Source organism: Alosa pseudoharengus, unplaced genomic scaffold (assembly GCF_046254945.1).
Source record: "Alosa pseudoharengus isolate Yale_2024_CS ecotype anadromous, Long Island Sound unplaced genomic scaffold, YU_APseudo_1.1 YU_APseudo_1.1_scf_16, whole genome shotgun sequence".
Classification (NCBI taxonomy): Eukaryota; Metazoa; Chordata; class Actinopteri; order Clupeiformes; family Clupeidae; genus Alosa; species Alosa pseudoharengus.
In genome coordinates, this window is record NW_027468630.1 from 30,518,190 (window position 1) to 30,544,968 (window position 26,779).

Consider the following 26,779-nt stretch of genomic DNA (forward strand, 5'->3'; position numbering starts at 1 on the left):
CGCACCATGGAGAGCAGACTTGAACCCACGGTTGCCAGTATCCCCTGACTGCATCTGCAAGAAGGCAATGGAACGCGCTGGGAGAGGAGCAGGCGAGCGACTGACAGGGTCCGTCGCTCCTGTGTCCAGTCGTTAGCAGGCTGCTGCTTGCTGTGCTGTGCCGTGCCATCGCGGTCTCCGCTAGTCTATAAGGAGGGAATTCTTCAGTCGTCTCCTCCGGAAGGCACAGCCCTCTGTTAATATTTGATACATTGCTTCCATGCAGCAGGAAAGGAAACAGGCGGAATAGCACGGGGGGGTTGTGTTGGAGCTGATACAGGTAGGTTTTGCTCTGCTTCCCAGTGTCTGCTGTGTGTGTGTGTGTGTGTGTGTGTGTGTGTGAATGAAACTGGTGCTCCTTGTTGCTTCGTTTCTCTCACTGGGCTTTACATAGGTTTATGCGTAGTGTCTGCACTGTGCAGATTGTGTCAGAAATACAGTAGGGGGTTAAATAGCATGGCATGGATGGACACATATGCATGTCATTTTCACTGGATATAGCTATGATGTGCTACACTTTGTAATTGAAAAGATTGGAACATCAAGTAGAATTTCATTGCAATAATACACAATAATTTGTAAACCTGACCTTAAGCATGCATTGCTGTATGTTTGGCATTGGGCAGATTCACATGTATGACTCTCGTTATTATGGAGATTAACCCATTTCAGCTTGGATGTAGAGGAAAAGCATGATGCGATCGTTGTACTAGATTATTGTCGTGGGGAGAGCTCTGTGATTCTCTAAGCTCCAGAGTCTCAGTAATCCATCACTTCTCTCTGCGAGACCTCGCAATCTGCATGTGCCTGCAAGCATGCACTGCTCACTGATGCGGAATGTGCACATATTAGTGTCCGTTAAATGAGCGCGGACTGAGACAGCCTTTTAGCCGTTTTGATGCACCGTGATGCCGGCATTTGAAACAAAAAGGGAAAAACGAGCCTTTGCATGCAGTAGGAAGTATGGGGGTCCTCCTCTTGAGTGGTGTTTGTGTGCAAACAGAAAATCCTCGTGTTTTAAACACAGACTCCTTTCACTGGGGGATCTCGGGAGCTACGGCATGAGCCGAGTTGTGATAGTGGTAGTGTGTGGGTGGGGCTCCTTTCAGTCATCGACTATCTTAAATATGCATCAGTGAGAGCTGAAGTTGTCACAGTTCCTCCCTGTAATGCACAGGTCAAGCCCTCTGGTGTCTGCCCCATATTGATATCTCTGTCAGTAATACTGGCCCATCCACCAACGTACTCAATGTCAGAATGAAGCACCCATTGGAGATGGAAATGGGGGAAAATATTATGTGGTTAAGAATGAAAATGTGAGCAAATTATTCGATTGCAACACAAATTAAGTGTATTATGTGCACTTATATTCAACACCAAGGGTTTGCAAATCTTGACATTTCAGTTACACACAAGAATGGCACAGCCTATTCTGTTAGTGTGTTCTGTACCAAAGCCAATGGATCTTCAGTTCCTGTTTTATGATAGTATGTGGCTTATGTTTGTGGTTATACAGGTAGGTATATAGGTATAATATGCTTGTAGACTGGTTATGTAGAAATAGATTGGGTCAGAAAATATGCAAGCACTCACTGTGCAGTGTATTATCAATTATTTATGCTATTCCATGTTCTCAATTTTCTATTTCTCAATTTTCAGACAATTAGCCAATTCTAAAGTACATTGATTATTTGATCATGTAAATGTTGAATGAGAAACTATTTATACTATAAATAATACACAGTCCCACTGAACAAACAGACTTGCTCTTGCTCTGCAATAGCTACAGCTGAGAAGCTAAAGGTTAATGGTGATATTGTATTTTCCAGTACATTTGAGGTGAACATTTTGCTCAGTAGTCATTATGCAAACTGTGCAGCTGTATGCATCGAGCACTGGACACAGAATTCTGAATTCTGGAATTAATGTGGCTCAGCTGCCAATTGTTGCATTATCTTCTGAGATGGATTGCAATGGAACTTCAGAAACAATATCGATCAGAGTGTTTTATGAACTAAAACACACTTGCGTTATTCAAGGCATAACGTCCAGTAAAGTTTTCTGTGGAAAGATTAAATATAGCTCCATTGTTCTTGTGCTCAAATATAGCTACATGTCTGTGTGGATATTATTACATTAAATTCAATCAGTATGCTTTGTGCTTACATTGATGATCTAGACAGGAAAAACTGGTATTGTCACATGGTCTTTCAAAATGCAGCACATTAGTTGGCTCTCTTGTTCCATACTGGAAATAATCTGTGGTTGTTGTGATACACAGATAAACTCATGGTTAACCACTGAGCCTTAGAGTGTCTGTTGTGAATCTGCCTTATAGTGGCCTGCAAAAACACATGCTAACACAGCATCATGAGCATCGATGCAATTAAAGTAATTGCCTTGTTGTTATGGACTTCAGAAATCTATAGCCAATAAGAGCGCATAGGGGAGTCCACCTCGTGTTTTTATATGAGACATGAAATTAGCCTTGGTCTCACTCACCACATAACTCATCAAATAAATTCAGGGAACCTAGGACCACCATTTTGTTTTCACACTAATCAACATGTGCTGATTAGGCCATGACTTGAATACATTAGCTGTCTTATATTAACACTGAATGTCAAATATGAAATGTAATTTAAAGGTTTATGACATTGTGCACACTAAAACATTAATATTCCGTGCATACTAAAATATTTTAATTGCTTTCACTTTGTAGATCATTTTGGATGGGCAAGAGAACGCAGTTGGATTTACAAGATATCTGCACGCCACAAGGATACACAATATTTTAGCTTGGCATGACTGCATCTAAGGACAACTCTTATCAAGAACCCTCTTCGTCCCTCAGGGCTGGCTTTCAGAACTCATAAGTGTTTTATGTGCTAGTTGTTGGCCACAATTGGATTTTAAAACTGTTGTGCTTCGCTGCATCTGGAGGAAAAAAGCTAAAACATTGCCCTCCATGGTTTCTGCCCATCTCAAAAAGCTATCATCTTACATTATAAAGATTTATAAAGGAATGTTTACAAAGAAATTGGCGAATACCACAAAGAAGAAAGAGAGCAGTGAAACTAAAAAAGAACCCAAATTGACCCCTGATTTGCATGCTCGGAATCCAACATTGTCCACAGCTTTAAAAACCACAGTGAAAAAAATTTCTAAATGCTCATCTGCACGCAACATTTCTCTTGAAGACGACGACGGACAAAACGACTGCTCTTCTCTTTCGCCAACCTTTAGTTACCGTGTAGCCATCGCTAACGGCCTACAAAAAAACGCTCTCTTGAACAATAATGAAAGTGTCTTTCATGAAGTCTTGTCCATTGATAGTAGTTACTCTGACTCTCTGAGTGAAGCCAAACTTGTCCATAGATTCGATGAACAAAAAGCTTATACCATGCCTGTGAGAAGGAATAGGAAGAGTTTAATCAGTCTGGCTCCTTCGGACGGGAGTTCAGAGGGTGAGAGGGTTGAACGCACCAGTTTGCATACACTTCGGTTAGGTGCACTGCGGAAGCTAAGAAAATGGAAGAAGAGTCAGGAGTGTGTTTCTTCCGACTCCGAGGTGAGCAACTGGAGGAAGACCCTGGGCATTAGGAGCAAGTCATTGGACCGCGCTGGCCGTCAGCACAAGACCCCAACTTTGGAGCCCGGGTCCAGCTCCACCGGCTGCATTAGTCAAACCCAGGATGTGATGGAGATGATCTTTAAGGAGCTCCAGGGGATCAGCCAAATCGAGACAGAACTCTCTGAGCTACGTGGCCACGTCAATGCGCTCAAGAACTCCATTGATGAGATCTCTAGTAGTGTGGAGGTGGTGCAGAGTGAAATCGAGCAGCTCCGCTCAGGCTTTGTGCAGTCGAGGCGAGAGACACGCGACATACATGATTACATCAAGCAGATTAGCCATCAGACCAACAAATCTACACTGAGATTTCTAAATGTGCCTGAGGACAAGTTTGAGAAAACAGAGGATCTCATTTATCAAATTCTGAGGGAGAAAATGGGTTTTGCTGAAGCACACAAGACACTAAAAATTGAATTGGCCCATCGATTAGGGCAACAAAGAGAATGCTCGAATGCGAAACCGCGTCCCATTATAGTTATTTTTTCATCCCCACAAGACAGGGATCTAGTTTTAAAAAAGAGCTATAAACTTAAAGGAACAGGTATATCAATCTCCACTGATGGCTTTGGTCAGGAAGTAAAAGAGAAGAAAGAGAAAGGGATTAGCTCCTCCCAAACATATGAGAGTATGGATATGAAAATTGCTGCCAAGGAGAAAGCAATGACGACTGAAAGTGATGACTGGGACTCAATGGAAAGTGATAAGGAGCTAGATGAACTTAGCAAAAATAAATATGCAATGGTCACCAAGCCAGTCCATAAAAGTAAGTCAGACAAAAAAAAGTCTCATGACCGCTCTGATGACGGAGCATATGTCAGCTCAGTACATTATGCCGATGATAGCTATGATGATCCTGATAAACAGAGCAAGCCTTATTATACGGACATAACCCCTGGATGGCTCTCTCAAAGTGACTACTCAACACCTAAACTCAGCCGCTCTGAGTCTGACTGCTCCAAACTATGCCAGTCTTACTCAGAGGACTTCTCTGAGAGCCAGTACCTCAGCAGAACCAATGGATGTTCTCTTCTCTCTTCTTCAGATCAGGAGCTATGGCAACGGAAACAGGAGGACATGGCCTCAGCTTGGTATGCAAGTCCTCCTAGTCAGACCTTGAGTCAGGAAAACCCACCCTATGTGGAGCCGAATGAAGTGGAGACAACTGAGACCATTGACAGTGGTGTAAGCAATGGACTGGTCTGCATATCAGGAGACCGCAGTCACTATAGTGGCTCACAGCTTTCCCTGCAAGGTGATCTCTCTCCATGGAAGGACTGGCATCACTTAGAACAAGGTGCTGACTCTGGCCTTGATGCTTCCACTGAGCAAAACATAATTTCTGAGGTCAGTAGCCCCTTTGACCCATCAGCCAATCCTGGCTTCCCAGAGAATATCACTAAATGTCTGGAGGTGGATTTGCAGTTTGAGGGTGAAAATTACCTGACACTGGATAGCACCCCATCCACTGAACCTATGTTAGATAGTGAAATTGCAATTGAAAGTGAACTCATGACTGAAAGTGAGCCTATGATGCAGAGCATGCCAGTGATAGAACACAAACCAGTGAAGGAAAGCAAGGTTGTTAGAGAGATCAAACCAGTGAAGGAAAGCAAGCCTGTTAGAGAGATTAAGCCAGTGAAAGAAAGCAAGGCAACAAAAGAGAGCAAGCCAGTCAAGGAAATCAAACCTGTAACAGAGAGCAAGTCAGTCAAGGAAATCAAACCTGTAACAGAGACCAAGTCAGTCAAGGAAATCAAACCTGTTACAGAGAGCAAGTCAGTCAAGGAAATCAAACCTGTTACAGAGAGCAAGTCAGTCAAGGAAGTCAAACCTGTTACAGAGAGCAAACCAGTCAAAGAAATCAAACCTGTTACAGAGAGCAAACCAGTTGTTGAAACCAAGCCTGTTGTAGAAAATGAACCAGTTGTGGAAAGCAAACCCATGGTAGAAAGCAAACCTGTGGTAGAAAGTAAACAAGTCACTCAACCACAACCTCCCCCAAGCCAACACTTTAAAGAAGTTAATGTCAATCACTTTCCACAAAGTCAGAACAAAACAGCTACAATGTACCGCAGTCAAAGTGAAATCAGGACAGAACAAATAGAAGAGGTGCCTAAATCCTGGAGCAGTAGGCTCAGCATAGATCTCACCGACAAAAGCTTCAGCTTTGGATTTGGCAACACCCTACAACGAGCCAAATCGGCATTAGAAGTTGTTTGGAATAAAGGCTCTCAGAGCACCAGTGCCCCCACAGAGGAACCAGCTAGCTCCTCATTTATGGGCCGATTCAGGACCCAGTCCCAATCCACACCCAATGACTCAAGCACCACCATTGACTCTGATGTGTACGCCGATTCATTTTATTACAAGGCAGAGGATGAGGAGCAGGCGACTGAGCAACCCGTTGACAATGAAACACATTATGTTGAAGTGATGGAGCAGGTGCTTGCCAACCTAGAGAACAGAACCAATGCCAGTGAACCTGAGGAGGAACCTGAGTACCAAGAGGAATACCAAGAGCCAGAGGCCTCTCAGGACTACGAGGCGGACCAAGAGGGTGGAAATATTGTTCTGGAGTATGACTGTAGCCTTGATGACCAGTACGATGAGGAATATGTTGAGGACTATGATGACAACCCAATGACAGAGGACACACAAGAATATGAGGCCATGGTTGATTATATTGATGTGACTGAGGACGCAGATGACAACGAGGAGACTGAAGACATTGATGAAATTGAAGAAGTTGAGGAAATCGAGGATATTGAGGTTATAGAGGAAACCATACAGATTACCAAGGAAGAAGTGGTCAAAGAAGGTGTGGAGCAAGAGGATGAAAACAAAAACATACCTGAAACTACACCTGTTCCACCTCCAGCTGAAGCGCCACCGAAGAAGCGAATTCGTCCAACCTTCAAAGAGGCTGCGCTGAGAGCATACAGGAAACAAATGGCAGAGCTGGAGCAACAGATTCTTGCAGGAGGTATTGTGTTTTAAATTACATTCTTTTTTATAAGCTCGGTATTTGTGAAACACTTTACAGTTCCACCAAAGATATGTTCTTCAGTTATAAAATAAATAATATATTACTTCAACTTATCCAAGGTAACAAAGATAGTTGTATGACAAAGCGGTCTACTAGCAGACTCTATCAAATAGACCCTGGGCTGTGTGAACTTGATTATTGATCTCAGTGATGAAGACACATTTAATGCATTAGTTGTTATTCTATTTTTCCACATTTTATTGTGTAGGCTGAGTTCAAATCTGACATCAGTGAGTCTTATTACAATATGTATGGAAAACAACAGCCGTGGGAATATCCATGACCAACACCACGATCACGAGTGCTATATTGCTTTTATACAGCAATTCTACCACAAACTAAATAATCTGAAAACACCCCAATATTGTTTAAAAATGTTAATTTCGACATCGTTCTTACGCATCAAAAATAGTTCCCTTTTCAATAGACAGCGTCTTGGTTGCTAGGTAACCAACTTTCCAGATCCCTCGTTACGGGTCTTTGTGGTTTAGCTACGTGTCTTCTTGAAAGAAAATTTGAAAGTCGGGCTGAAATCACATTCATATCTAGGTTTGCTCCATGCATGTTACAAGGACACTGGGCCATGTCATGTAAGGGACATGATACTGCAAAAAAAACGGAAACATAGCCTACATTGCAGAACCACTCAACTTTATGAATTTATGGTGAATAAATGTTACACTACTGTGCACAGCCTGACGTGACGATGCTGGCACGTTAGCAGCGGTTAGCTAACTATGCTAACGTTAGTTATCTACGTCTCCTCCAAGTGACAATCATATTATACACAATGTTGGCAATGCTGAGAACAATTAGCATCCTCGTTTATCTTACTTACATTAAATTGACTGTGTGGCTTAATCCACAGATGTGGTGAAGCACTGTTTCGTTATGGTTTGCTAAGGAGTAACCCAGTGGAGAGCTGGGATGAGAACTGTGTCAAATCTTCGCATTGTATAGCGGAAGGATTTATTATTAGCTGTGCAAAGTCTGAGTTGAAATGTCCAGGGATATTCCAACTCATGGAACGTCTCTCGGCCAATCAGAAACAAATAAATAGTTCCATAGAAACCAATTGTTGTATTTTTAGATTTTTATTAAGCAGCTCAACATTAGCAAAGATCTGATCAGAGCCACAATGCAGCAGCAGCAGCAGTAGCAGTATCACAAATCAGCAGCAGGAGGGATCTTGCCATTCAATGTGTCGTGCCACTGACTCATATTCACTTCCACACTGTCTGGACCAACATTTGTTTGGTTGCGCCACCATTTGTGAGTATTGTTTCATCATTGTTGGGCATGTTAGAGACGCCTGGCCCTTCAGAAGTGTCATGAAGGGCTACCTCTGTTATTGCTAAGCTACTGAAATCAGAAAATAGTTTTTCTTGCCTCTGGGGGATAATGCTCATTAAAACGTCTAGTGCTCACATCACCTCACCTCATCATGCCAAAGAGATGCTATGCCTATGACCACTCATCCTTCCATCAAGTCTGTTGGCCCTATTGTGTGTCTTACTCTTCCTCTTTCTCTTTTCAGATAGCAGTGCTTTGGACTCACAGGTTTAAGTCTATGCTATAGCTTCCCATTCATGTCCCTGCCTTATCCTTTGTACCATTGCTTAGAACTGTGTGGGGACTCCCCACATTGATTACAAGTGATTAGAAGGCCACACCCCCATCCTTTTACATGAGTGATTGTGGAATAAACCTTTCTGTACCTTCCCTTGTTTATGTGATTTGTATTGTTGTTGTGCATGCATTGAGATGTAAATGTGAGATGTACACAACCTCTAATTGGTTTGTTACATCCGTCCCCATTTTCTCCATCATATTGCATTTTAATTTGTTGTTTAATTTATTTGACCAACCAGTGTTACGTTTGATTTGTGCATGTTTTGCAAAAATTATGTAGAATGTCTATATTTTCAATGAACACATGGTAACAAGAGTGTTTGTGTGTATTCCAAAGGGTCATGGAAATGCTCTGGATGCTTTGGGTTCAGGAGGGTAAGTCAAACACACCTGAGATCACTTCATGCCTCATAAAAATGATTTCCCTGCACATATGACTTGTTAATGATCTGAACTCCTACGGGACTCTGTGATTGATGTGGTATGATGTATGGTAGCTGTATGGTGAATGGATTGTGTGCGTTTGTTGCAATAATTGCTCCTCTGACTGTCCACTGAGAAAATTCAGTTTATAACATTGCAAGAGTTCCCTGTGAGCTGTGCAGGAAGAATGGCAGTGATAAATAGAGGCCAAGGGCCCAGTGCAGTGATGTCACCCAGTGAGTATCATAGGAATGGGAGCTGTCACTGTCACGGTAGGGTGCACATGAGGTGATCTGCAAAGCCCACACAGCCCCTCCAAAAGTGATATCCCTGAGAATCACGGGTCAAGGGAGAAGTGAAACTTTCATTTCATACCTTCCTACAGTCTGTTTCTCCAGAGACGGAGAAACTGGGCTAGTGTAGTAATGAGATAGACAGGCAAACAGCAGCTTCCTGGCAGTACATTTGCCCACGTAGAGAACCTTTTGAATAGCTATCATTTGTAGCATTAATGTTACTTTATGGATCTTCTTCGTACACTTTAAATGATCAAAGTGGTCGCTCCTCTGTATATAGCTAGAGGACATGTGCTTGCACAGTGTAGAAGACATAAACATTTAAATATCATGAAGTCCATTTTAAGGGGCCCATATCAGTGAGGTGTTCTTGAGCTGAGGGCTGTTCTGCTACTGTATTGGTCTGATATGCATATCACATTCATGAAGTGGGCTTACATAAAGCTGGGGAGATAAGAGGCTACTCCCAGACATGCTAAAATCTGCAGTTTCTGCTCCGTGCCCTAAACCAATACCCCATCTGTGAGAGGCTGATTAAGGGGCTCTTAGCAGAGGGGAAACTAGTAATTTTGCACTGAAGTATCCGTTCCGAATCTAGCCGTAAGAGCAGAGGTTGTCCAGACCCTTTCATTCCAAATGCAGCAGGTAGAAACCTGCTTCAACTTCTGGTTATTTTATTCAGTCTGTTTATGCATTCATATGCCTCAAGTTGCAGAGAGTGTAAACGGACAGCACTGGTTTACATGTCTTTGTATTCCTCTTGTACTATTCTCCCTGATGTCAGCATAAGTGCAATCCTTTAATTTTCTATCTCTACACATAGTCAGTTACCCAGATCTCCATGTGTCTCTGTCTACTGCGCTACACAGGTGGCTGGACTCAGATGCTGTGTGTGTGTGTGTGTGTATGTGTGTGTCTGTCTGTCTGTGTGTGTGTGTGTGTGTGTGTGTGTGTGTGTGTGTGTGTGGGAGTGAATGAGTGGTCAGGGCAGCCAGGCAAGTCTGGCTTTGACCATGACACTTTATTCCATGTCACGCATAGTGGCTAGAGCAAGAGCTGGCTTCAGACAGCCACACCTGGCCTGTTCTATTTTGGTGTTGTCCCGTCATCTCACAGCACAGAGGTCCTTCCAGGGTGCTGTTTGGGTCAGTGACAGGTTTCTCACCTGCCCTGCTGTGCAAGTGTCTGCAAGTATTTGGCATGGGGGGTGGGTTGGTTGCACGCACTGCAGAGCCAAGCGTGGGAAAAGTGTGGCGAGTGACGTATGGCCTGTGTTGTTTGCCAGAGTCTTAAATCAAATCACCCTTTTTAGCCCAGTAATGTCTTACACTGCACAGCATTATTATGATATTAATAGACACTAAATCTGTCTGCCTCTGCAGGGCTGGCAGCATACTTTATGGTATTGACAGTATGCCAGATTTACGTCGCAAGAGGACCATGCCTATTGTCCGAGACCTGGTGAGTTATCTGCCTCAACAAGGTTATCTTTGATTTATACTGAGTTTATCCAATTTCCTCCATGTTATCTTCAGTAGGATGAGTGTGGTGACATCCTTGTCTGCTACAGTGCTCCATATTAATATGTAAATACACCCCTACTATGTCGTAAGTCACTTTAATTTGGCAAGTGAAAGGCAAAAGAAAGGTGTTTGATCCTGATGGTTCTTCAGTGCTTGCTCTGCTATTAGGATAATAGACACACAGTGTCTTGTCTGTCTTGTGAGTTCATATTTCATGTTAAGTCTTTATTTTATCCAAAAATATTTTTTGAATGACTGCTGTTTGAATGACTAATTTCTGTCTTAAACATGTTTCTGTATATACATTTGTGTGTCTATATTTGTCTTATTACAATATGTATGGAAAAGCATTATTCATATTTGTTGGTGTCCGAAACACCAGTAGAAGAATTAGCATGTAATTGTGTAAGTTTGAAAATGTGTCTGTCTCTTTTCAGTTTAAGTTAAATATTACATATTATTTTATCATAGCATAACATGGCTTGATGTTTCACACGTAATTACTTGCAAATGTTCATAAAGCATTGAAGGACAAAAAATGATGCTGTATTTGTCCATATCTCGCATGAAATTAAAAACCAACAATGTCTTGGTAAGTATGGGTGTCATTTTTGTTTTTGGGTTTTGCGTGTATATTTACCATTCCCACATGATCCCATAATTACTATGGGTGATATTTTTCAGTGGGTTGTCAGATTTCTGCTAGGCCGGTGCCTGGACATTTCAGTCCCCGGCGAGAATCAGAGGCAAATTTTTAACACGAAATGTTGACAACTCGACCCAAAAATATATCTGAGGACTTCATTGACTTCTGATTTAACTGTGCCAAGGCTTTTAAATCATGTAAAAGCAGTGCACCACAAAGTCTTTTACACTCGGATGAAGTCAGTGCTCACAGGTTAAATTTGGTCTGGTCCTCTCATGCTTCCTCTCCTCTGTCCCTGTCCCCGACCGGCTGTGTGATTGCTTCAGGGCAACAGCAGTCTTATGTTTCTTCGGGACAGGAGGGGCGCCTGCAATTGACATTGGGGTGCAAAACACATACCAATGCATTTTGAAGTCCTTGATTAAAGTTCACAATTCACACCCGGACACAGTGATCTATGTTTTCTCTATGGTTGTGACAATGATGGTATTGCCTGCAGCAACCTCAGCAGTGATAGTGCATGTTCAGTAAACTTACATCAACACTTTGAGTTCATGTAGAGGTCACCTATCCTCTCCTACATTCCTTTGCTTAAGGTGTAAATGGCTTCCCATGGGTCTTTACCATGAGTTTGGTGCTACAGTAATTTGGTGCTTTGGTAGATGGTAAAGACAAGCTCAATATTGTCAGCTGTCAATGTCTGCATTCCTCTTTGTTGCATTACCTCCTTTGGCTCCAGCTGAGTGTTTTAAAACCCTTTCTCTATCAATATTACCTGGAGATTCTTGATCAAAATTGACCTCCTATTATTAACGTGAGTCAGTGGTGTGCCACTGGCTCTACACAAAAGAAATGTGTGCGTCATGTGTTTGTCTATTTGTGAGTCTAATGTGCAGTGTAGACAGCAGAAATATTATTTTGAAAAGCTTCATGACCAATATTAAAAAAAAAAAAAGAAACACACATACATGCATACAGAAGCATGAGTGAACTGTTAGATGTTAATGCATGAATCAGTAATTATGGTATGTAAGGATACCAAAGTAATGATGAGCACAGCTGCATAGTTTCACTCTGCTTACTGGTGAGAGAATCACAATGTATTCTGCATGGCCGCAGAAATGCCCATGCCAAAATGCTGTATGTGAGATGTTATTTAAATTTTTTCTGTAGACATCTTGTAATTCTCTTTATTTTGCTCTCTCTTCTTATGCCACTGGATATACCAGGCTTTGGTAAGTTCCTTTGCAATTGTTATTTTAGTAGGCCTACTAATGCCATTTTGCATTACTGCTATTTATGCAGTGGTGTACACTGATCTAGTGATCTACCTCATGCTTGCTGAATTCCTGTGGGTACTCTTGTGTGTCTTTGAATGTTTATCTTTTCAGTTTACCTGCCCTGTGGGGTACAATAACAGTCATGTATTCTTAGTAAACAGAATGTGTCTAAAATTTCAGCTTTATCCTGCCATTGCTTTGTATATGTAAGACCAAGGGCCTGCAGCTTTTCAGCCATTCATAATTGTAAATACTGTATAAGCTGAACAAAGGATGAGCCTGGCAGTTTATAATAAAACTAAAGTTAAATGTTTTGCTTTTATTGCTAGAACCTCCATTGCATATACCATTTTTATAGGACTAGACACATTTTTACAACACCTACTGTTCAAACCTAGATACATGTAGGCAGGCAGAGAGTGGGGGTGAATTAGGCACTTTGGAGCTTCTTTGGTTTCTAAATAGCAGTGTACCTGCCGTCTTTTCCCTTCCACCTCCACACCTTGTGAACAGCGTTTAAACACATATAATAGCAAGTGCAAATCAACTTTTGCTGTGTTCCCATGACAGTGCTCTCGCTCACTCATGCTATTTTCACATGACAACTTTGATTCAATTACTTTTTGTTCCAACTCTCTCTTCCCCTAGACTTTGGCTGCTCGAAAGGCAGGCATTTCGTTCGCCCTGGTGAACAGATCTACCTTGAACAACGAGGATCTGGTGAGTGTTTCCTCCACAGACAGTGGCGCACACATATAAATCTCACTCAGATCAGCCAGTCACTCGCTAATAGGAGCCAACCAGGCATGGCTAATATAAAGTGCCAGGCTTGCAGTCAGCCAGCTGAGATGGTTGAGGTGTGGGATGGGGATGGAACAAACAGAGTTACATTCAAAACTTTTAGCAGCCTCTTGCAGTTAAACACTGCACAACATCTGGCTGAAGAGTATGAACAGAATAAGTGCAGAGACTGAACTGTGATGCTACAGCTCATAGTGTACTTTGTTGTGAACACTTTTGTTCCCAGTATTCTAGACGATGAATCAGAGTGTGATAGAAGGACTTCCTTGACATGTTTGAAGGATCAGCCAATTTCTTAATGTAGCCAGCGATCCCTTTTTAATTATGGTCCCTGCTTTTTGTTAGCTGCAATGGAATCGAGGCGTTGGAGAGGGATGAGAGCTTTAATCAATGTCTAGAGAATCAGTCTTTTCTATTTTCCGCTGACCTCCAGAGCTCTATGCAATTGATTGCAATCCGCTAAATAAGTAAAAGAGAGCTCTAATGCAATTGTGGAGAGTAATGCGCAATAACCATCTGCTTTTTGGTGATGCATCTCTTCTCTTGAAAGGCTGCAAAGTGCGTGTGAGTTGCATTTGAAGCCTGTGCTGTAGCTCACCTGGTTAAGTAATCTCACCATGGACACAGCCTTGATCTGTGTGAAGCATACAGTATATTGTGTGCTAACAATATCCACAGAGTTCTTTCCTTGTACTGTCTGTAGGCCTGCTTTACTGTACATTAAGAGTGTAAATAGGCACAACCAAGTTTGAATTGGAATTGTTAGGCTTTTTTAGGCTTATAAATGTGTAATTATTCGGTTATAAGTATACTACTGCAACCATCCCAACACTTTTTTTGTCACTGCTACATTGAACAATGAATGTTACTGCACAACAGTTAATTGCTAGCCTGGTGCTGTCTAGACTAGATCTCGGTTGATTGTGGTCACAAAGCAATTGTGACCACAATCCTTTTTCTGCTGGACCAATGAGATATCCTCCAATGTAGGGTCATTTTTTTTCTTGCTAACATCCGATGGGAGCTCTTGAAAGGTGACCACATATAATGGCTTTGGAGCAAGCTGAGTCATGTGTAATGAAGAGCTTGAGGTGCACATGCCTCTCTGTCAGATGTTTAGATGAGAACGGGCATGCTGCATATTTGGAGCAGCAGTTGTAAGTAGGCCGACCAGATGTTGGTGTGTTATCCGCTGCATTAAGTACATGAGAGAGCATCCCTGTGAGGAATCACGGTCCAACATGTTCTAACAAACACAGCCATATGTCATACAAAAATACTTCAGGAGAATATCTATTGATTTGGAGTGAGGAAAGCAATCAACTTCATCTGAAATGTTAATGTTTTCCAGGTATTCTGGCTCTATAATTACATCAGTACTCAGCATAATGGCAAAATCACAGTGTATTGTAGAAATCCAATTTTACTTAATTTTGACCCAAAAATTAACATGTATGAAATGTACATATCCATGTATATCAACATAGCATGGGTTTGTTTTTACCTTTAGTGATTGTATAAGGCACATGCATGTTGTTTTAAAGGAATTATCCGGAGTAAAATGCACTTTAGATCGATTTACGGATGATTGGGGGTACATACGTTGAGTTGACATCAAAATCATGTCATTCGGATGTGTTTTGAGAAAGTTCGATTGTACCGTTTTCAGTCACACAACTCGTAGCCTGGAAGTGAGCAGGGCATTTCAATTTCGCCTCTACAAAACGCTATTTTTATACCTCTTCTACAGTTCCAAACAACATAACACTTACGTGGTAGTGAGTAGAGGGTCCCTAAAGCCAAACCGAAGTATCCCGAGGTCTTTATGTGGTCGAATAGAGAGTCCAGAATGAATTTCATCAAGCCAGTACCTTTCCGGAAATGTTGCCATCTTTGCTGTAGGAGTCTTATTGCTGGGTGTGTTGTAACACGCTCTGGAAATTCACAATTTCGTCGCCGTTTAAAAAAAAAAAAAACATAATCCAGTATTTCTTTCGAAATTGAAATGAAGTTGTATGGACTGGACTATGTTTTTTTTTTTTTAAAAAGGCGACGAAATTGTGAATTTCCAGAGCGTGTTACAACACACTCAGCAATAAGACTCCTACAGCAAAGATGGCAACATTTCCGAAAAGGTACTGGCTTGATGAAATTCATTCTGGACTCTCTATTCGACCACATAAAGACCTCGGGATACTTCGGTTTGGCTTTAGGGACACTCTACTCACTACCACGTAAGTGTTATGTTGTTTGGAACTGTAGAAGAGGTATAAAAATAGCGTTTTGTAGCGGCGAAATTGAAATGCCCTGCTCACTTCCAGGCTACGAGTTGTGTGACTGAAAACGGTACAATCGAACTTTCTCAAAACACATCCGAATGACATGATTTTGATGTCAACTCAACGTATGTACCCCCAATCATCCGTAAATCGATCTAAAGTGCATTTTACTCCGGATAATTCCTTTAAGTTTACACGTTTTAAGCCGCCTTCATCACGATGTCATCCTTGAATGTTCATTGTAACTCCTGGACATCTTTCTCAAAACCCAATGAATATATCATCCAAATATTTGATGAATATATCATCATGGCCCAGTCCCTCAATTGTTTGCCATGGGTGAAGGCTCAAGGCTAATGCCCCCTGATGCACTATAGCCTTGTAGCTTCTCTGACACCAACTAAATGGGCAAAGAATGTGCACTATACTAACTGAACCTCTACAATGAGAGCTATTGAACATTATCAGGTTGTCAAGGTTACTATGCCTATGGTAGCAGGGGGTAGTGATTGTATATTTTAAAGGAGAATTCCGGTGTGATATTGACCTAAAGTGTGTTGAAACATGATACCGAGTGTGAACGTATGTCTCATAGCCCATCTCGGCTTGTCCCCTGCACTCCAAAATCTGGCGCTAGTTAGCCGATGCTACCAACAGCTTTTTCAATGGTGGTGCTTCGGCATCGGGCTAGCCATGCAAATAAATCACTGTTTTACACCATTTACGAGGCTCAATGTATCTCCACACTTCATTGGTAGACTACCGAAGGCCCTGATATTTAAAACGAGACATTGAGAACTTTGAAAAAGCACTGGTAGTTTACTTACAAGACGATTTATACAGACAGTATCTTCACAAAGTTTAGCGTTTGCAGCCATCTTGAATTTAGTCACGATAAGTCGAGCGACGAGTAAGAATGAACAGGTATGATAAGGGATCAGATTCCAAAAATAATTCTGTGGAAATGCATGGATTCCAGTTGCTGCTACTGGAAGAAACTGGAATCCATGCATTTCCACTAAATTATTTTTTTGAATCTGATCCCTTATCATACCTGTTCATTCTTACTCGTCGCTCGACTTATCGTGACTAAATTCAAGATGGCTGCAAACGCTAAACTCCGTGAAGATACTGTCTGGCTAACTAGCGCCAGATTTTGGAGTGCAGGGGACAAGCCGAGATGGGCTATGAGACATACGTTCACACTTGGTATCATGTTTCAACACACTTTAGGTCAATATCACACCGGAATTCTCCTTTAAGTCAAGGAAAGCAGCTTCTGATCGATAAAGGCTTGTGTCAGGCATCAATTATTGTGACTAGTCCTGCACCATGCAGTTACTCTGAAGTGGCAGACAAACAGTAGAAAGAGAATCAGGGACTGTCGCTGTCTCAATTGAGTTTGATCTCTGAGGCTAAATCCATGTCATTTGTAAGAGATATTCGCCAAGAAAGAGTTCAAGAGAAAGAATTCATGAAAACCACTTCTAACTTGCCACCAGCATCAGCAAATGGGGCATCACGCTTTTCTCAGCAGGGCAGCTGAACCCTGTTGGCAACCCCATTCTCCTCACTCTGGAGAGCCAATGTTATCTGGAATAAAACTCACAAAGAGCTAGGAGTTGCTAATTAGGAATCATAATAAAGACTTCATCAGAAAAATTAGATGCTTTGAGTGCTGAAAATACAGAATGTGCACCAAAGCTTTACCCTGACACAGAGATGCTTTATCTGTGTGTGAGCCACTGGGAGAGACTGTGAGCTTAGATGTAGACTGAGTTGGGGGGTCACCCACTCTTTGAAGCAAAGGCATTAGATGACTCTGCTGCCTTAAATTTGATGGAGAGTGTTTCTTGTTATGGCCCCTTGCCAAGCCGTGGATAACACGTTGACATATGGTTCGTTGAAACTTTGCCAGATTAAATAAGAAGTAATTTTCGATTTCGCCTGACCGTTCAACATTTCATTAAATGATGCCTCTCATTTGCACTGTAGGCACGCGAGATTGAGCTCATCTCTGAACTCCTCTCTGAACTCGTCTCTCCAACTGCTGTGGTTAGCCATGTGTGTGCCTTTTTCCCCCCTGGTGGCTTTAAATGTTTCCTGTCACTACACACTGTGTGACTTACAATAAGGCCTGTGCCCTGTGAATGTCAAGCAGCATGTTTGGTTATTGCTCACAAGATGCTTAAAATGATTGTGTGATTATGTGGCAGACACATCACCATCACCGCAGGCTGTATTTTTAATGGTGACATTTTGGTCACATTTTGGGTGGTAGGGTTCAACCCACCACACTTAAACAAATTCTCCTCTTATTGCAAGCTCCTCCGTACTCATCATGAGTCCCTAAAGGACGTTTCCAATTGAACTCATGGTCACATGTAATCTTGATTGCCAATTAAAGCAATGTTATGTCTCTACGGTTTATTGACATTTTTACCAGTAATGCCACAGACATACAACTAAGCCTCCAGCGGATATTATGTCCCTTCAAAGGGTTTTATGGCCTCAGTCCAGCACCAATATGTGTATGATTTTAATAGTATACGCTCAGAGTACCTCGCACACACCTTTTGGTAATGCTAACATGATCAAATGAGATGAGATGAAATAGCTCAATTGGTATTAAGCAAATATTAAGTTATACACAAATGCTGTCCCTAGTCCTAGATGGGAATAGCTTTCCTAATGAAGCTCATTCCAATAGTTTTAATGAAGTGCTTTCAGGAAGTGCTTGTACTGTACCTTATTTCTTTTTTTCTGGATCCTTGCACAAAGTTAACATTATTGGCTGTTAATGTAATGGCAGTGTGGGAGTAAGACAGGAATCTGGAGGCCATAAAACTCTCTGCAGAAATGCATTGCTGGAGAAGTTGGAGAACTCAATAGACTGTCCACATCTCTGTCAGCTGTAACTCATGCTGCCCATGTCTCACTCCCACCCACCCACTCCACGCCCAGACCGCTGAGCACACACTGTAAAAAAGGCAGAAGTTATAGCACACATTGATTTCTCCCTGTCACGAAGAAGCAAACGATGGTTAGATATCTGTGGGGCTGTTCTGGTCACATGACAGAGACACTTGGAAGGGTCTCCGACAATAAACCATCCCAACTGAATGAGAGAGGTCTGTTAAGGTCAGGGTTCAATTCTGATTGTGATTCACAACTGGCATCGAGAAGAGAGAGGGCCTCCGTCATTTGACTTTGGAATTGATTGGACAAAGCGGGGGCCATGTATATACTAATACAGAAACATAAATCAATATGCCATGGGCACCCAAAGATGAAGATGGACTGTGAAAAACATGTCATCAGATCTCAGGCTTGATAGCATATTGGCGCAGTTGCCCTTTACATTTTTTTTTAATTGAAGCAGAGTGTGCAACTTCATGTCATTTTATTTCATGTTAACCATGGAAAGTCTCTCCATGATAATTCAACCTAGAATGACTCTAACCAATTGGAATACATGATTTATGGTGATTTTTTGTGAAGAAGTAGAATTATTCACAAGTTGTTGCTAAATTTGAATATGACAATTTACAGTTATCTGCTTTTTTTGGAATGTATCTCCTTAATTATACACAGAAAGAAGACACTCTTAATATTTGTGTAATTGTTCATAACGCACTATGTAATGTGCTGATATTTATCAAAATGATGTGACAACAGCTAGATGCATTTGTGAAGCAATAACTCTGTGCTCCCGAGCAGCCGAGCAGGGCTCAATTAATCTCTCTGTTTTGCGCTGTAGAAACTACATGTGCTTAGGAAGACCTTGCAGGCCTTGATCTACCCTATCTCATCCACCACGCCCCACAACTTTGAGGTGTGGACGGCGACCGCCCCCACATACTGCCATGAGTGTGAGGGTTTGTTGTGGGGCATCGCACGGCAGGGCATGCGCTGCTCTGAATGTGGGGTCAAGTGTCATGAAAAGTGTCAGGACCTTCTCAACGCAGACTGTCTACAGAGTGAGTGTCATTCCCTTCGTTTCCCTTCTTTTCTCTCTTTCTCTCTGTCTCTTCATCTATCTCTTTCTTTTTTTGTTTCTTACTGTAATGCACAGGTGTGTGGTTATGTGTAGTATAGTGTCACAAAGAAAAAAAAGAAAGGAAATGAAAAGGCAAGTTTTCATTGCACATAATTTGCATGGATATTACTTATTTCAATATATCATTCTTTTCCTTTGTTGCCTGCCACTCATATTGATATAGAAAGAGAATGTTCAACCCCAGTATGATCCAGGGACAGTGTAACTATGACATAAAAAATACAGCAGTGAACATTTTTAATATAATTCCAAATAGTTATGCTTCAGAGACCTTGAAGATGAGGCAATCTTTTGACACTTTTGTGCGGACCATTTTAGCCATATGATGTGTTAAACCACAGTGTCTTTTCTCCAGATTGGACTGCAGACCTCTGCAGTTCTCTTATTATATTACACATAAACACACACACACACACACACGCACACACACACACCACACACACACACACACACACACACACACACACACACATACACACACACACACCTCTTTGAAAGGAGATGTAATAACTTCAAAATATTGAAGTTTGTCAGGTTGTTTAAGTGCAGTGCATGCATTTGTATTCAAAGCCTATGCATTAAACAGATTAGTCTTCCTGTTTTTTTTCTGAAACCAGTGCAGTCTACACTTTTACCCTAATGCTTTAAAACGGCTTCATAACAGCATTCGATTTGTGTCTTAGATGGAACTTTTTTTAAACTGGATTCTGGGTCTTTTTTTCTAGTTAAGACATGTAAGCTTCAGGGAACAATTGTCACTGTTCTAAATTAAATTAGACATGCTTGGATTGATGTAAAACTGATTCTTTTTGCATTTACTCAAATGATGACTAATTTCCCGTTTGAGTCCTTGACCTCCCTGCTGATGACAGGCAAGATAATTCAATTAAGTTTGGTGAAATGTCAGCACTTGTACAACAAAGTGGTTCCAGCATGAGTTCAAGCTGTTGGGATCCTCTCCAAAGCTTACATCACTCACTCATACCTTTTAATCTTCATGGCTTATCTCTGTGTGTGTGCTTGTGTTTGTGTGTGTGTCTGCGTGCGTGTGTGTGTACGTGTGCGTGTGTGTGTGCATGTGCGTGCGTGTGTGTCTGTGTGTGTGTGTGTGTGTGAGGATGGAGTGTTGTTTTTGTGAATGCATATGTATGTGCACTTTTCTGTGTGTGTGTGTGTGTGTGTGTGTGTGTGTGTGTGTGTTTTTATCTTTCCTTATGTCTCTCTTTTTCCATGCCCAGGAGCGGTGGAGAAGAGCTCCAAGCATGGAGCTGAGGACAAAACCCAGAACATCATTATGGCCATGAAGGAGCGCATGAAGATCCGGGAGAAGAATAGGCCTGAGGTGTTTGAAGTGATCCAGGAGATGTTTGAGATCACCAAGGAGGACTTTACCACGCACCTTAAGTCAGCCAAGCAGGCTGTGCTGGAGGGCACCTCCAAGTGGTCTGCTAAGATCACCATTACAGGTCAGAGCTGGATATCAGTACAGCGATATAGCTGAGAATATGTTTTAAATTATTATAAACATTGCATAAACCATACAGCATAACTAGGATGTGTTGATTACAGAAAAAACACTTGGGTCTTTACCAAGGCTAATTTTTCTTTGCTAGCTTGTTTTGGCATGCATGGGTATTGTGGTTGTAATTTGAGACCGGTAAATCCTTCATTATCATGATACACATCATTATTCATAGATAGCTGAATTTATAGTTCATTGTATGTGAATGGCCTCTGTGACAGTAGGAAAGACTATTTGCTCTCTTGACTGTGTCAGTGTCCGGTGTCTGCTGTGCTCCTTCACCTGACTTTGGCCGCTCCTGATGCTGTGAATTATTGCTAAGTTTGCACTTCTGCCAGGATGTCAATACACACAGGGGGAAGAAAAACACAGCGATGCCTTAATTTATCTCTAAGGCTATATTGAATTTCCCATTTTGGAATGTATTCATTGACTCATTATTTATCTATTATTCATTTGATAAACACGTTGGCGCATTGATTCCAGTTGCAACAGTTTTTGTCTCTGTTATTCTATACCAGTGTGTGACATCTCGGCAAGTCTTCATCTCTGTCACGGGGAGTCAGCCTGCCGAAGCTGCATTGATGTAGTGGACCAGTAGTGACTCCCCCGCCACCCCCCAAACCCCACCAAGCAGCCCAGCCTCTCCATAGTGCCTCCATGCCTTCCCCCAAACACCACCAAGCAGCCCAGCCTCTCCATAGTGCCTCCATGCCTCCCCCCAAACACCACCAAGCAGCCCAGCCTCTCCATAGTGCCTCCATGCCTCCCCCCAAACACCACCAAGCAGCCCAGCCTCTCCATAGTGCCTCCATGCCTCCCCCCAAACACCACCAAGCAGCCCAGCCTCTCCATAGTGCCTCCATGCCTCCCACTCTGTGGGAACCCTTTCTGCTGCTCGCTCACTCCCCACCAATCACTCTCGGCAGCCAACTGCAGGATATATGTAACATGAATAATTTAGCATGTCACTCATTTATGTTTAATAACCTAATGCTCTCTCCCCTTTTATGGCTCTGTGAAATACTACTGGCGCGGTGAATGATGGTGCGAGGCTCCCCCTGACTCGCCATTGACTGAGCAGAATTATACAATGGGAGCTGTGGCACAACACACCAGAGCCCCCTTCTCTTTATGCCTTCTGCCCTGATGACTTGTCTAATAAAACTAAACAGCAGTATTTGTATGTCTGTGGCCCTGGGGCAGAGGCAGACAGAAAGTAAACACAAGCGAATAAAATACAAGAGACATTTGTTGTTTTTGGGGAAGATTCTGACAGACTTGATGCTGACGGTTGTTTTGTGCTCTTCACCCAGTTGTGTGCGCACAGGGCTTGCAAGCCAAGGACAAGACGGGCTCCAGTGACCCTTACGTCACCGTGCAAGTGGGGAAGACCAAGCGCAGGACCAAGACCATATTCGGAAACCTCAATCCTGTCTGGGAAGAAAAATTCTTCTTGTGAGTCATTTTTTGAGGAATTTTTCTACATCAGAAAGAGCACTATTGCTATGTGAAAAGTCCCTGAAGAGAGAGGCTAGCCTCCCCCATCCAGTGAACAGCAAAAGCTGAAATGTTTCAAATGCTTACTCAAGCTTATTTTCACAATTCTCTTTGCTTTTAATTATGTGCAATATCAGTTTGACAGAGGACATCCCAATGCAAGGTTGTCTAAAATTCAGTCTAATAGTCCACTGTGTTGCCATAATGACTGCCTGGCTATTATGCCCTATCTTGCGGTTGCATAACCATTCCTCTGGATAAGAGGGCAGGCTCTTAGGAGGCTCTGAATAGACCATAATGAAGAAACATGCGAATGCTCACCAGCTCAGGCCCCCTTAGCCAAGGCGGCCTCATTCCTTTTCATAGTCTTGAAGGGAAGCACATTGCCTGGTATATCCTTGAGCCCCTCACAATCACTCTATTGTCATATTACGGTGAGGAGTGGCTTAGCTTTTTACCCCCTCTGTGTCTGTTGTATCTCTCCATGGGCGTATAAGGCCCATGAGGCTAGATAAGGGACAGGTACCACACTGCTGCAGAACAGCATCCTTGGTGGATAACCATTATTTTGCTTGCCTGATGCCTGCTTTAATCATGGTTTTATATTCATTTGACTTTATAAGCTATAGGTTTGTCATTTCAAAATAGAAAGCTATTTCTGAGCTATCAAATCAAACAGTCTACTTGAGTATTGTATTGGTTAAAATACATGTCATTACATGAGGCCAGATAAGCAGATTGTTTGCTGTGATCCCCATGCAGATGTTTGTAGGTTTTTTAACCTTCATTTCCATTAAGGTCCTTGTGTCATATTATGTGGGCCGCTTAAATAGCAATCATGGAACTGCAACCATAAATGGGAAATGCTTTTCCAAAATTGCAAAAAAATTGAATGGCACCCTAGGCACAAACATCTTTAGTGCTGAGTGTGAATATGACATGCACAGCAAAAGACGGACTGCACTGGTGGTTTAATCTTTTCCACAAACATCCTATATTCCTTGCATGTCTAATCTTTCAGAAGCTGGCAATGCATCCCTCCAGTGGATAATTAAATGTGATACACACATCTTGGTATGCAGAAAAGATAGCATATTGGCAGAGCTTATTTATGAGTCAGAATTCACAGTCCCTTGTGTCATAGACTTGCTTTTCATGATTTTTTTTCTAAAGTATAGCACATTAGCAAGTACAGTTTGAGTTCAGGCAACCACAGGTCTTATATCCTGCTCTCTGACCCCAATCCTCGGCAGCTCGCTCTCTTTTAATTCTCCCTTCCACTGGCCACCCAGTCTAATCCTGAAAGTCCTGGACTGCAGATGAGGATAGGCTTGTCTCTCCCCTCACAGATGAAGTCCTTTTAAGACCACACATCCTTCAGCTCCATAAAAGCTCTGCTCTGCCCTGCCCTGGCTCACACGCTCTGCTTTAAGAGTCACTCTTCCTCTTTTTTATATTTGTTCCAACTGTTATCCCAAGCCAAGCTCTGTAACTGACAGCATCATAAATCGTTTGTCATAGACACGTGGATTTACTGTAACCTACAAAGGGGAGAGAGAGACCAGAGGTCACTCTTTTATTATCTCTCTCTCCAATATGGTTCTTTAAAAGAAGCAGGCAATCCGTAATTATTAGAGTCGTTTTGTCAATATCACTGTTAATGGACCAGAGGACGCAGATACTCGGAAATGCTCAATCTTCTCTTCTCACAGAGATGCATGGCCATTGTTTTATTTTTACAACCAAATCTTTGGTTGGAATGATGCAACAATGTATCAGCTAACCAGGGGAGTATACCTCTAATATCAGGGGTGCTGTACCAACCCACCCACCCGCAAAATGAAAACACAATGCATTTCAGCTTGTTATATATGACAGGGTGAGAGGAGACGGCAACCCTCATCCCTTTGGGTAATTTGATATTGATGGCAGTGGGGAGGCTGGACCATCTGCCACCCAGGGGCACCATGGGAACCCATAGATCACACTCGCAGTGAAGTCTACCCCCTGCCTGCACACTTTCACGGCCTTAGTACACCCAGGGGCCAATTAAAAGGCCGATGAGACGAGGCGTTAGTGGCCGTAATTTTTGTGTAATCTGTATTTTTCAACCTGGTTGTTTGTTTTAGTGAGGACACCAGCATGTCGATGCGGCAAGTAAAATAAGCAGATGTGGAGATGTGTCCATTAGAGACTGCGATCTATCATGAGGAGAATGGCCCATGGTGCAGGGCAATAACCTATTGGATGCATGTTTTCATCTCAGGGGCCTTAATGCGTTACTCATGAAATGTAAAGAGCAGGAGGAAAAACACATTACCAGAAACACTGCCGGAAGGCGAGGAGCAGCAAAAACAACACCAGGCACTGCATCTCTGTTTGCCTAAACACCCAGTTTTACCTCACATTAGTGATTTTTGAAAGCAAATTGTTCTTTTTGCTTTAAGCTTTTTGTACAGTACCGTTCTGCCTTACCGCTTTTTTTACAAGCTACATCATTTGTGTCATCATTTTGTGGGATTTTGTCCTGTGTCAACAAGAATGCTGAACACAGATTTTGTTCAGGCCATATATGGTGAGCATATCAAGTGTCAAGGAAAAAAAGGGGGGAAAAGCAGCATGTAATTTAATACAGTGGCAGAGTGAGGGAATCCATGTCTGTGGCCCACAATAGGCTGTTCCTTCAGGTTCAGCACCACGGACAGCACCAGAGACCAATTTAGCTTGAAGCTCCACAACACTCACAACTGAGTGCACAGACAAAGCGAGCTCTCTGAACAAGCCAAATGATGCTGTCAGCTTGGTTGAGGTAGCATGTTCATTTCCCATGAGGCTGTGCTGTAGATGTATTGCTTCTGTATACTCTATGGCCAGTGTGACACCATTCCCACAGCCAGCGCTTTTCATTTGGAAGCATCAACAATACATTATGTGAGAGTGGTCGTTTGTGAGAGGGTAGATTGGAAGGACGTAAGGAGGGATAAGTAGACTTTTCTTGGCAAAAGGATTTCTTTTTTTGCTGGTGCCCTTTTAGAAGCACAAAGAAGTTCACAACTGTCTCCTTATACACAGCTTCTCAACCCCAACGTCTTTCTCATTCTCTCCCTCTGTTCACTTGTCATTTTTTGTTCATCCCTTAGTCAGTCTTATTTAGAACCATCATGCTGCATCTGTGCCTTCCTACCTAATTAATAGTGCTCTCATCTAGTAATTACAATTAGGAGTACATTTATTCAATCAAGGTGGCCTAATTTCAGCATATAACACACTAATACAATAACTGCAACAATAACCACTACTTCTGTTTGAAGGACCAGACACACAGCTGTAAATCGAATAAAACCGCCACAGCCATGTCTAATGGAGGTTTTCCACTCAGGAGTACACTGAGCGCTCCCCCAGCTCCATATGACAGGCCCTTCCAGCACACCTTCCTACCTCCATCTGTGAGCATGGAGCCGCGGCCCCCTCCCCCCTCCTCCTGCAGGCAGTCCTGCGTCTGTGTCGTGGGCGGAGGGAGCCTCCCCAGTGCACATGCAGGACTTCCTTGAAGAGAGCTGGCGGGGATGGCCTGACGTCAATTCTAGCTGACAGGGGATCGTGAGAAGGAGAGAACTGATTATTACGTCGTTCCTCCCAGTCTCTCTCTCTCCCTCTGTCTTTCTCTCCTTCCCACGGTCCCATATATCTAGCCAGAACACAGGAAATATGAATGTCAGGAGATGACAGACCAACAAAAGAGGCCCGAAAATACAGCCTCAGTTTGGCATGTAGTTACCGGGGGTCTCTGGGGGCCATAAAACTCAGCTCTCTGCAGATACGGTAATGCGGCGCCTTGACAAATATAACAGACGGATCCGTAGTACAGCTCCATTTATTATGTGGGCACGAGTCGGCACTTTAATGTTCATTATGGGGTCTGCCTCAGTCCTGTGGTAAGAGCACTGTCAGGCTGCCATGAAAGTGGTTTGTGCTAATATATTAGCCAGGTCTCTGTTGAGTTTTTGGGCCAGTGTAAGTGCCTCAATTCACCACAGAGCTCTAAAGGTGCCACTGGTGGCTACAGAGTGAATTAGCCATGAGTAATGTTAGTGCATG

At 42.5% G+C, this 26,779-nt stretch overlaps 1 protein-coding gene across 1 annotated transcript in view; it reads left to right on the top strand.

Moving 5' to 3' along the window:
- The first annotated feature begins 3,007 nt into the window (after positions 1-3,007).
- unc13c (unc-13 homolog C (C. elegans)) overlaps positions 3,008-26,779 on the top strand; it is a 90,645-nt gene continuing 66,873 nt past the window's right edge. Inside the window, exons 1-9 of the mRNA XM_076286624.1 lie at positions 3,008-5,308; positions 5,495-6,656; positions 8,257-8,279; positions 8,689-8,726; positions 10,453-10,531; positions 13,186-13,239; positions 19,360-19,579; positions 20,898-21,125; positions 22,498-22,639. Of these exons, the coding sequence (XP_076142739.1) occupies positions 3,008-5,308; positions 5,495-6,656; positions 8,257-8,279; positions 8,689-8,726; positions 10,453-10,531; positions 13,186-13,239; positions 19,360-19,579; positions 20,898-21,125; positions 22,498-22,639 (4,247 nt within the window). The remainder of the gene's footprint in view (positions 5,309-5,494; positions 6,657-8,256; positions 8,280-8,688; positions 8,727-10,452; positions 10,532-13,185; positions 13,240-19,359; positions 19,580-20,897; positions 21,126-22,497; positions 22,640-26,779) is intronic.